Below are 12,468 nucleotides of genomic sequence, written 5' to 3'. Positions count from 1 at the left end.
GCACACAGGTAGTGGCAGAATGGCACCATCTTTGGGACTGAAATCTCACATTCAGCACCCTTTCTCCTCCACCACAGAGCCTCAGACGGGGGGCCGCCCCTTCCCTGCACTGCATAATGACGGTGTGACCTTTACCAGTCATTTAGCATCTTTGCCTCTGAGTTATAATTTACTAATCTGCATAATAGGGGGAAATAATAATTATTTAATTCACTGGATTGTTATGAACATGCTGCGAGATAATGAGCACCACAAAGGTGTCTTATGGGCTACAAGACTCTCGTGGAGGGGGATGTCCCCCCTTGGCTCCCGGAGGAAGGTCCTGCTGATGCATCAGTCACTGACCGGAATCAGGCGCCTCTGCCAGACATCTCTCTTCCCTGTGGCCAGCCTGCCCAACTCACCCCCGACTCCTGCCCCCGGAGCCAGCTGCCCTCCAGCTATGCTGCTGCCACAGCAAAGCTGCTCAGGAACCCTCGCCTCCCGTGGACCCTGAGATCTCACCGTATTTACTCGCCGAGGTCCTGGAGACGGTGGAGTTGTTCACTGCGTTATAGGCCGTCACCTGCTTGGACACTAAAGCTACCACGGAACCATCCGGCACCTACAGGGAAAAGGCTTCTAAGGGCCTGGGCACAGAAACTCTGCCACCAAGGAACCTGGGGCACATGAGAATTAGCTCCATGCTGAGGGGCAATCAGCACCTGGCTGAAGAGCCTCTGAAGGTTGCCCCTTTCCTTCGCCTTCAATGGCAGGGGAACATCTAAGGAAGGCCTTGTCTTGGGGACTCGGCCCACACCTGCGGGAAGCATACAGGTCAGCATCCTGGCTCTAAGGAGGCTGGAGTTCCTGGCTGGTGGCATTAGTTCCTCCTGGGTCCCCAAAGGAACATGGATTAGTGGTGAAGAAGTGGGTTGGGGGCTTGGTGCCTAGGCTTAGGATGACCCTGTGATTTAAGGCCTGAGATATCCAAGGAAATGCTATCTATTTGTCCACTTCCTGTTGTCCACGCCCACCTCACCTGGTAATGGGCCAGGGTGTTGAGTCTCTTCCAGTCGTTCTCGATCTTGGTGGTGATGTCTTCATCCTGAAGGATCATTCTCGCCCCGCTTCCTTGTCGCCACTCTGCAGGGGGAGAGGTGGCATCTCAGGGAGGCCTCCTGGCCCCTCCTGGGGGATCCTGAGGACTGCTCTGTGGGCACCCGCCCAGGGCCATCTCCAGGATGCACTCACATGTAGACAAGGGCCAACGTGCTCCTGTGAGGACCAGTGCAGAGGTCCTCAGCGCAGAGTGGCTGAGTTCCAGTCAAGGTCCTAATCCCAACGACCATGTGCCCCAAACAGGGATAACAGCCCCTGTCCTCCCCTGCCACCTGTTTGCTGTAGGGGGCCACATCTGCAAGGAGGGGATGCTCAGTAGGCACTGGTGGAATGAACGAGCGCTCCACAACACACCAGGTGCCTAACAGAGCAGTGAGCAGGTGAGAGGCGCTGTCGTCACGGAGTGCCTGCCATGTATTTGCTTGATTGTCAACTCCCAGAGCTGGTGAGATCAATGCTGCAGATGTCGTCACTGTACACCTGTTCCAAGTGTGTCCTGTACTCTAAAGCTGGCAGGTGGGTGGGTCCTCGTTGGAAGGGGGATGAGGCAAAAGTATGCAGACCCAGTCTCATGCCCAGAAGGACCCCTAGCCCCACAAAGCTGATGCGGATAATAGAACCTTGTAACCTACCCAGTGATTTCCATGTTGTAGGTACACACCCCCTTCTCCCTGGGGGCCCTAGAGCCAGCAACACATGTGCTCACTGATGGGTCACACATGGGAGAATAGGGGGCTGCTTCCCATCAACCAGGTCCCAGCACCCTACTTAGCACAAATCCTGTGCAGATGGAGAAGGGCACGTTCCGGTCTTGAAATGAACACACATGGAAATTCACGTGCACGCCAGCTCTCACGCTCGGTACACGCACACACACCACTCTCACAAGCACGCACCCAACAGCAAAAGCAGTCTCTTAAATTCAAATGCAACATGTTCCAGTGGAGAAGCCAGAGATCTGGTTTCCAGGCAGCCCAGGCCTGGCTCATTGGCTGGTAGCTATGACGCGTCTGAGATGTGCAGAAAACACCAGGCTCGTGCAGAGCGCAGGTGGCTGCCGCCCGGAGTCGCCCGGCCGTCTCTGCCTTACCTGCCAAGGATTTCTTCCCCCAAGAACCATGGAGACTTGTTTTCACATTCCCTACCCCATTTCCCTCTGGCGAAGGCCAGCTGTGGGTCCCCTACTGGCCACATTTGTGATACGGAAGGCACTGATGCAGTCTCCACTATGCATGCTGTGGCCGGTGCTGCCACCCCCACTGGACAACTGAATTGTGGGGCCGTGACTTGGTGCAGACCAGGCTGGGCTGAGGGATAGGGCAGGGGGCTCTCCAGCTTACAAGGAGAAGTGGCTGCATGGGGGCACAGAGACAGCTCTGGGGCATGGCGCAAAGGTGGCCAGCATTCTGCATTTCCTTTGCCCCCCCAGATGAGTCTGAAGGAGGTCTCCTCTACGGACGGGGCCATGGGACCTGCTAGGTCTAGATGGAGAAGATCCCTGCCAAAGGCCAGGCCTCTAGTTTAGCAGCCATCCTGGCACCCCTTGATGATGGAGTTGGGGACTCCATCATCACATGACCTGGGGACTTGAGCAATGACAGTTGGTGACTGATTCCGGACCCCAATGTGGGACTACTCTGTTGCAGAGTTATGCAGTGCACAGCCTGTACAGCCATACTCAGTAACTCTGGCCCTAAGTCATGCCCAGTAATTATGTAAGCAAATGAGAGTCAGTTGACTTCCATGTCCCCATTCAAATAAGTAGGGCAGGGGATGGCCCTGTCTCCCCAGGACAGCTGCAGGAGCACAGATTGTCCTTGGATTATAAAAACAAGGCTTCTAGATGACCTAATTAGCCTGTCTTGGCCCATGTACGGGACACAGGAAGCACTTAGGAAGTGTTTATTCAGTGACTAAGTGAATGGACGAAAGGTTGGAGGGGACCAAGGATGGGCAGTGCTGGCCTATTTTCCAAGCAGTAGAAAGAGGCTCTGGCATGTGTGTTTATGCCCCCCGGGGGTAGACAGGGGGCCACAGGCAGGTGAGCTGAGAGCTGCTATTTACCAGGGTGGAAGGGGATCTGAACTGAGAAACAAGACCAGGCACTTCCACTGGTAGCAGCAAGAGCTCTTAGATCACTGTCACTCACTCCTCTAATTTTACGACTGGGAAAATGAAAAGATCTGGAAGACAGACCTAGAGGTCATCATGCCCGGCCACTGCTCAGCCCCCAGCCAGCTGGGCCTGCTCCATGGGCACTGCACTAGGCCATCAGGATGCCCAGGTCCCTAGAGGAGGTTCCTGGGCTCTGGGTCTTCTTGGTGGGGAAGGTGGATGTGGGTGCAGCTTGGGCACTGGATCAGGTCACCTGCCCCCTAGGTTGACCAGGGTTGACACCAGGAAAGTTACTTCACTCTGGGACTCAGGAGTCCCCGCAGGCCACTGGCAGGTTTCCCTGGGCCACGTTTCCCTTCCCTCAGTGCCTGGGTGTGCTGACGAGGTGGCACGTGCTCCCCTGCAGGCTGAGCCTACAAGCAGAAGGCCGTGCAGCGGGCAGGCCGGACACACTACAGAGGCCAGCCCTTGGTCACGGGCTCAGGGCTACAGGAAGGGGCCTTCTGGCTGCCCGGTCCTGCTGTCACCCCAGCCCAGCTCCCAGCCTGGGGCAGGGCATCTGCGAAGTGGTGATTGTTGTCTTTTCATGTCAAACCGTTGGGATTGTTTCCTCAAATCCCAATATAAGGATCGTGAGCCGGAATCAAGGGGACCACTTGGCCGTCCTCTTAGATCTGCCTTCCAGACAGAGAGTGTTGGCTGCACTTGGGGCCTAGAGAGAGACCCCAACCTGCCTCTAAGGTACCTGATGCTGGGAGATGCCCAGATCAGCCATGGCTGGGTGAATCCTGGGTGACTCCTGACCAACACCTCCTCCAGACGAGGACATCTGCTGTCCCATCCAAGGCCTCTCCGGGGCCACCATGTGGAAACCTGGACCCGGAAGGCCTCAGAGGCCCCTTCTCACTCATTCACAAACCACATTTAACGTCCTGGGGGCCCTCTGTGTACCAGGCACGGCACTGCAGGACACGGGGCGGAGCTGAACAAGGACCTGGGATGCACAAAACCCTTGCCTTGAAGAGCTCCCTCCAAAGTCCCAGTGCACGGGGCGTGGAGGAGGGAGACAGCGAGGAGCGTGCGGGCAGCTGGGCAGGAGGGGGCTGCTTGGGCCGATCTGTGAAGGACAGGTGAGCAGGCACTTGGCCGACGGCCAGGGAGCAGGTGGACTGGTCCAAAGGCAGCACTGAGTATTGTGACCTCATGGGAGAAGGAAGACCCGGGAGGCCCCAGAGGTCAGGAAGGAAACCCAGAAAGGTCCAGTGTGCCAGGCCAAGGCACCTGGACTTGAGCTAGGGCCACGGGGGTCGGGGAGATGATGGGAAGAGGAGGGCCTCAGTGGGGCAGGACACAGGGAGACCCACTGGAGGTGGCCGCCTCTGTCCACCACGGAAATATGAAGGCCTGGCTGAAGTGGTGGTGGGGTGGGGGGCGAGGTTCAGACTCGGGGTGCTCAGGCAATGGACCAGAAATGCCCAGCAATGCTCCAGGGGACGTGGGAGCCCCGGGGCTTGCCCCTGAGTATGTGGGGTGTGTGGTGGGCAGTGAGAATCTGGGCAGAGGGAAGGGGAGGGATCTCCAGCAGCCATCCTGGAGGGAGTCGCTGACTCTGAGGGCATCACTACTGGCCTGGACCCGGGAGGGGTCCCTACCCACCAGCCCTGACACCAAGAGGCAAACGCTCCCCGGGACACTTGACATCTCCTTAGCTGTGGCCGTCACGGTGGAGGTGTGCAGGGGGACACACAGGGACCCGCACACACGCCATCACAGGCACACCTCATCTGGACCCACGCAATCCTGCCTGTTGCCATCCCCCTGAGACCCATCCCAGGAGGCCCCGGGGCTGGTGCAGGCAGGCCAGGGCCGGAGGAGACCCACCAGGCTAGTCCGAGCCCAGGGAATCAACGCGGCCACGGGGACCAGCTTCACAGCCTGACTGTTCCCACTGGGGCTCTGGAAGCCCGTTCTCCCAGGGGCTCCCGGCACCCCCAACCCATGCACCCCAAGTCGCAGGCTGTGGAGATGACTCTACTGCTCCATATAAAAGAGCTGGGAGAGGCCATGAGAGGGTCAGAGTGACCCCTGGGAAGGTCAGAAAATTGAGCTGGAAGTGGGAGAGAGAGGAAGGTCTGCAAAAGTATTTTTGACAAAAAAATTAAATGTATTGTGATGAGCTGTTTCTCCAGCAGAAAACGGTCGAACATGAAAGTTGGCACTTAAAAAAAAAAATGAATTCCTGAATGGAAGTACATGGTCTGCATTTAAGGCACTGAGTCTTTGTAAACTGGGAAGCGCCTGCCCCGGCTGGTTGGGATTTGGGGGGAACAGGCAGGGCTGATGAGAGATGAGCCAGAGTCCCTGGATCTTCCTGAATCTGGAACACTGGGCTCTGGTGTCCCTCCTGGAAGTTCATCAGGTCAAAGAAGAGTTAAAGAGGCAGGTGGCCACGGGGAGGAGGGAAGGTGACCCTGGTACTCATATGCATGGCACCAAGAGAAGATTGCTAGCTGTGACCTCTCTCACAGCGCCCGGCAGCCACCGTGCCCTGCTCCAGGCACCAAGCACAAAGGACAGACACACTCTCCATCCAATTTGTTACACTTCCACCTTCCAGGGAGAGAGGGAGGTGGAATAAAAAAAAAAGAAGAAGAAGAAAAAAATCCCATTATCTTTATCTGTCCTTCCCATCAGGTGCAGCGGAAAATGCAAACGGGGGGACAGCTGCTGTGAACTCTTTATATTTCACTCAGAAGATAGTGTATCTTTTTATTGCATACAGGAATTACTTATTTGAAAAAATATATCCTTTCAGCGTGACCTGAGCTGCAAGACAGAGGGGGTGGTGGTGCTCCAGGGGCTATTGATAGAGCATTTGCATTAAACTAGAGGAATCTCTGGAGGTCATGGGCAGTAGCAGGAGAAGAAAGGCCTGAGGAGGAGATGGGCTGGGAGGAGGTAGAGTTCTCTCCTTTACCCTGCTGTGTGACCTGGGCCTGGGCACTATGCCTGTCTGAGCTGCAGATTCTCCATCCAGGCAGGAAGGGTAGAGTGGCATCAATTATTTCCTCTGGGTAGTGAAAGGAGGAGACAAAGAGTCTCTTAGAAAAATGTCTTGCCTGTACTACTGTGCTCAGAAGTGACAACCTTGACCTCGTCTCCTGGGTACCACCATGCTGGGCACAGAGGCTGACACAGGTAAGCCCCTGGTATGTTCGTGGAAGAGTTGAGTAGTGCAAGAAGGTACAAGCCCTGCCCTGGGTGGAAAGGGACATAGCCTGGTGAGGACAGCTTCTATATTCACCTAGATACTGAGCTTTGAGACCCCAAGCTGTCTCAACCTTTGCCCTCTGACTATCTTTCCTTCCACAAATTCCAACAGACGCTGGCCCCATTTGGGTTCTGTGGATTTCATTTGTCCATACGTGGTTGGCTAGAGTGCCCAGATATTGGGTCAAACATTATTCTGGATATTTCTGTGAAGGTGTATGTATAGGAGATTCACATTTAAATCAGGTCAACCTCATATGGTGGGTGGGCCTCGTCCAGTCAGTCGAAGGTCTACACAGAACAGAAGCCTGACCATCCCTGAGCACCAGGGACCTCTGCCAGCAGGTGGCCTTCAGCTCTTCCCTGGCTCTCCCACCTGCCAGCTCACCTTGCAGACTTGGGGCTGGCCGCCTCCATCACATATGGCCAATTCCTTAAGATAAGTCTGTCTCTCTCTCTCGCTCTTACACATACTCCTCCATTTATGAGGGCTGTGTCCTTCAAAGCCATCATAACATGAAAATATGGCAAGTTGGGGCACCTGCACTACTGGCCCTCGGCTCAGCCTGGCCCCTGGTAGAGTGCGCACAACGCTCACAGTAGCGCACGGCTGGGCAGTGTCCCTGTCACAAGCCTGCTCTACACTAGCGTGTTGAACACGTCTGTCATTTATTGAAGACTCTTGAAAGTGGAAAGCAGGACGGTCCAGCGGCTCCCCACGGAAGGACCCACCTGCTCTGCCCATGGGGACAGGGTGGAAGTGTGTGGAAAGGGCATTCGGGCCTCAGGGGAGCCCCGTTTTCCTTGTATGTAAACTAAGTCTGGCAGGAAGAAGGCCAGAGTTGGGGGTCAGCTCCAAATTCTGGAACAAAGGGACACTTTGAAGGAGGCCCTTGGTGAACCGAAGCTCCGCTCCGGAGCCCCCTGCTCCTTGGCTTCTCCCTCATTAGCCCTGCTCTGGGGCCTTGCTCTGGGGGTGGCCCGGCAGCATGTGCAATGGGACTGGGGCCCCTCTGTGACCCTGGGACCCGAAGCCCGAGCGCCAGGGTGAACACTGTGGCCCTGGAGACTGTGCCCTGGGAAGCAGGGGGAGGTGGCCTTTTTCTGGCCTGAGCAGCCTGTGACTTGAGAGAGCGGCCACCGTCAGGCAGGCCCTGTTGGCCCAGCAGCCCTCCCGGTGGATAGCTGGAAGGGGGTGGCCCTGGCTGCGGCTGGACTGCAAGAGGTGCTCCTCCTTTCCATTGCAGATTTGCTTTGTGGGGTTTGCACCCCCAGATCTGGAGAGGGAGTGTCTTCAAAAGCTAACAAGCAAGCCAAGCGAGGTGGCGCACGCCTGTAACTCCCCCGGCTCAGGAGGCTGAGGCCGGAGGACCGCGAGTTCAAAGCCAGCCTCAGCCACGGCAAGGCGCTAAGCAACTCAGTGAGACCCTGTCTCTAAATAAAATCCAAAATAGGGCTGGGGATGGGGTTCAGTGGTCCAGTGCCCCCGAGTTCAATCCCCAAATCAGCCCCCTCTCCCCCCAAAAAAGCTAACAAGCAGCTTCTTCCCCTCCTCGGCACAGAGAAGGACAGGCGGGAAACTGCTCCCGAGCACTGGTCCCCAGAGGGTCCTGGTTTCTCTCAGGACACCCGCAGACAGAGAAGGGCTGCTCCCTGATTGTGCTTCAGAGGATGCTGGCCGCCATCCCTGGGCTTCAAGGGCTTAAGCCACACAGCCCCAGGAGTCCCCATTCCCTGCCCCTCCTTGTAAGGCGGAGAAGCTGTCCCCATCCACCTGATCCACCTGCTGCTCCCGATTCCCCAGCACCATGCACACCGCCCACAGGTGTCCTCCTGCATTCCAGCAGGACCTCTGCAGACCCACGGCCTTCAGGAAGGGACCTCAGATAATGGCGTCTCCTCTCCGCCCCTCTATCAGGGAATCCTTCCACTGGTTGTGCAGATAATGACACCGAGGAGTGGGGTGGCCTCTGCCCTGGGCCCCTCAGATAATAAAACAAAGTGAATGGTGGGTGCCACCTGCTTGCCCTCTTCAACTCCCCGGAAACCGTCAGGGAGCACCCCGTGAACTACTTGGGGGAGAGGAGCCCCGGGCCTGCCTGGCATGGGCTCCACAGCAAGCCCTCGACCTCCTAAGTCTGGGGGCCCCTTACCGCCGCAGAACAGGCCACGTCACACAGGCACGCACGTCCACCCCACCCGGGGGACAGTTCCCTGGACACACACGTGGGCACACTCACCCACTCCCATCCCCTTCCCCCACGTCCCCCAGACAATCAATCTCTCTTCCCTAGCACAGGGCCTAGGGCCGCGCGCGTCCAGCCAAGAGCCAGGCAAGAGGGTTAGTGGAGAGGTGAGACCTGCAGGCGCTGAGCAGAACTGCCAGCTCCTAAGACCCTCTGGCCATCAGGGTCTGGGGTGGGGGTGGCGCCGCAGAGTGGAAATTCCCTCTGGATTTCAGCAAACAGCGCAGATGCCCATGTGTCCTGGGTGGCTTAGCTGAAGCCAGCTTAGAGGCCGGATGGGTGGGTCAGGGGTCTCCCACCCCGTGCTGTCAGGAATCCTTGGCCTTCTCTCCTGTCCAGCACCAACAGTCAGGAACAGCCACTGCCCTTACCCATGTTACCGTCATCCCCGGTGACAGCAACCAACACTCACAGAGGGGACTGAAGGCCAGACACTGCATGAAAAAGACTTGTCCATGCATCATCCCCCTGGATTTTTACCATCAAACAGATTATTATTATTATATCCATTATTTATAGGCAAGGAATTAAGGCACAGAGCGATTAAGTAATGTGGCCAAAGTCACACAGCGAGGACCGAGTGGCACCAGGACTCGAATCCAGGTGTCCCACAATGCTGGACTGTCTCTCTTCCACTGTGGCCTCTTCAGAGCCAGGGGCTCCCCAGGAGGCTCTCCCCTGGATGACATCCTGTGAGACACTCAAGCCAGCCAGAACTGATCTAAGTACAACTGGCCCTCGGCAGCAGGCCTGGGGCCATCTGTTCATGGGACACTTGGACACCATGTCATCCTGCTCCTCAGCAGCCTGTCCTAGCTCGGTCTTCTTATTCTTTCTCTCATTCTCTGTGCTGACCCACATCTCTGGAGCAGGAGGGATTTAGCAAAAATTACAGGCACAGGACAGAGGGGGGCGGAGCAGAAGCCAGACCTCGCCTCGGAGACCAGACGAGCGGCTTTTGCCTTTAAATCCCTTCACTGAATGCGACACCACTACTCCCAGCCTTTGGTCACTCAGAGGACCCCAGCTAGGCCAGATCACCATCAGACCGTCAGCGAGCCACCCCCCCCCCTTCTCTGCCCATTGCTCACTGACCGGCTCTGGCCAATGCCAGCAGCCCATGAAGACAAGTCCTGTGGGCTCCTAGGGGGCCAGCCATGCCCCTCCTCATCCACTGATTGTCCCTCCGTCCCCTGCGTCCCGGGGTTGCTGCTCCTGCCCTGAGTAAGCAGGAAGTCCTAGGACTGGTCACAGGGACAGGCCCCTGGGTGGGGGGGACAGCCGACTCACCAAGGTCCATGTCTGCAGCCTTGGGCCGGTGGGAACAGGGCACATTCTTGAAGATGGCATCCAGAATCTTCTCTTTGACCTGAGTGATGGTGTCACAGTTGAGGATCTTCACTGGGACCTCAGGGCTGTTGGCATTGTCTGGACTGACACAGCTCAGGACCTGGGGGTGGCGGGGAGGGAGCACATGGGTGAGGCAGAGGAAGAGCTCAGGGGTCCCCGGCAGCACCCTGGGATCCTGTACAGCTTGTCCTCTCCAGCGCCAGCCCTGTGTCCCCACCAGGTGCCCTGCCCTCTCCGTTCAGAAAAGCAGGACAACTCCCAGGCTCAAGGTCATTGCAGGAGTGCAAGTTCCATGCTTGACTGCCTGTTGGGACGAACTTCACGAAAACTCTCTCACCAGGTGCAGTGGCCCACGCCTGTACTCTTAGCTACTGGGGAGGCTGAGGCAGGAGGATCACAAGTTTGAGGCCAGCCTCGGCTACTTAGTGAGGCCCTGTCTCAAAATGCACCTGACACACAATCTTGGTGGCACCCTTAGACCCTCGAACCCATTCTTCTGTGTCACCCTCATGGCTCCCTCCCAGGCACAGGTGCACTCAGTGCTAATGGGATCAGGGCTCCTGTCCCAAAGGCTTTAATAACTTTAATTTGGGGAGGGTTAGGGCTTTGGGGAAGGTGGAGAATGTACAAGAGGCTTGATGTGTTCAAAAAGGTGCCCTTGGGAAAATCGCAGGTTAGGACCCCCTGAGATTCCCTTCTGGCTCTGAACCTGAACCTGGTGGGAGACAAGGCCACCGTCTGGCTCATTCTCTTTTGGGAACAAGTCAGAAAAGTTAAAATGCTACTTCACCAATTTTTTTTTTTTTTTTAAGAAGTTCTGGAATTTTCCTTTGAGAAGTTCCAGGGTTTTTTTCCCTCCACTCTTTTTTGCAGTGGGCTCTTTCTGCATGGATGATGGAGCTGGGGGGCCTGGGGTTCCCCGGGGGGCAGGGGTGCTGCTAGGCTCTCTGGGCCCCCGACTCTCCTCTGGCCCCAGAGCCTGCGCCCTCTGCGTGCTGTTCTCCTGCTGGGGACTTTCCCTCCCTCCCCCTCCCCAGAGCCCTTTCCCAGTGGCCTCATGTGGCTCCCAGAGCCAGACCAGAGCCCCGCGCGCTGCGCTCCGTGTGTTGGCAATCAGCTCCCCGGCGCTGGACGGCTGCCTTTCATTAGCAACGGGGCTGTTATGAGCTCAAGTGGGGAACACTCTTATTCCACTGAGAAAGAGAAATCCTCTGCGTCTATAAACCACACTCATCCTCAACGCGCCCCCCACTGGAGACACGGGCGGCAGGACCTCTGGACCGCGTGTCCACATGTGCCTTCGCCTGGCTACTCCCTCCTGGGGAGCCTCCCAGCAGCCCTCCCTCCTGCTCAGCGGTCAGGCCTGACCCTTCCTGCTGCTCTGGCTGCCCCTGCTGTCCTGTCCTGGGGCCAGGAGTGGGTGGCTCCATGTCCCCCAGGCAGAGCAGGGCTTTTCCAGCCTTCTTCCCAGGAGAGACCATGGGGCAGGGGCCGCCACCTGCGGGTGAGCTCCTGGCATCTCTCCTGCCCCAGAGGTTCAGGGTGGCCCCAGGGGAGCAGCTGCACAGCATACTTCAGGGCAAGGACCAGCCTTCCAGAGCGGAGGCACTGGCCCCTGGCCACAGGTCGCGCAGCACAGTCTCTCAGAAGTTCCCGGCCCCTGTGCTCCTTGGCTACTTACTGAACAAATGCCCTGGGGCCCTCTGGGCTGGGAAGTGCCCGTGAACTTTCTTGTGGATAGAATCTCGTGGGCAGGGCGCAGATTCTGGTCCAGGAGGTCCATGGTGGGGCCTAGGATTGTGCATTCTAGCAGGCTCCCAGGAGGGCATCTAGCCCCTCAGCAGGATTCCAGGTGACTGTCGAGTGCTCCTGCAGGCTCCCAGGTGAACATGGAACCCTCTAGGGAGCTCCTAGGGGGCCCCCAGCACTCTAGCAAGCTCTCAGGTGGGCATCTAGCACTTCAGCTGACTCTCAGGGGGCACCCAGCACTACAGTGGGCTCCTGGGAGGGTATCTCGTTTCTAGCAGGCTCCCAGGGGACACCCAGCACCCTAGCAGGCTCCAAGACACTACTGATGCGGGTCCTGGGGCATTCCCAGTAGCTGGGCCCTGGGTCATGCCAGGCCAAGTTCTAGAGCATCAATTTCACTGGACTTTTAGGAGGTGCACCTGAATTAAAGAAGTGCACTTTGGTCTCCCCCTGAGTCTCTCAGAGCCACCGGTTGTCCCTCCTGCCCAGGGCGAGGTTCCTACTTAAGGTTCCCCTAAGGGCTCCTCCAGCTGCTGCAGAACCCCACCAGGTCCCATCTTCATATCTGAGCAGCTCACCTGGACTCTGCCCAGCCTGCTGCCGTGGCACCGTGCACCTTCCTCTCCCCCCTCCTCAG

General features: G+C 57.3%; 1 protein-coding gene across 1 annotated transcript in view; it reads right to left on the bottom strand.

The window, feature by feature from the left end:
• Plxna4 (plexin A4) overlaps positions 1-12,468 on the bottom strand; it is a 423,940-nt gene that overhangs the window by 15,987 nt on the left and 395,485 nt on the right. Inside the window, exons 25-27 of the mRNA XM_027950129.2 lie at positions 10,023-10,182; positions 1,022-1,125; positions 505-604 (exon numbers count right to left, since the gene is read on the bottom strand). Coding sequence (XP_027805930.2) covers positions 505-604; positions 1,022-1,125; positions 10,023-10,182 — 364 coding nt within the window. The remainder of the gene's footprint in view (positions 1-504; positions 605-1,021; positions 1,126-10,022; positions 10,183-12,468) is intronic.

The sequence above is a fragment of the Marmota flaviventris genome, chromosome 1, assembly GCF_047511675.1.
Source record: "Marmota flaviventris isolate mMarFla1 chromosome 1, mMarFla1.hap1, whole genome shotgun sequence".
Taxonomy (NCBI): Eukaryota; Metazoa; Chordata; class Mammalia; order Rodentia; family Sciuridae; genus Marmota; species Marmota flaviventris.
Note: the sequence above shows the minus strand (reverse complement) of the source record. Positions and strands in the feature narration are given on the sequence as shown.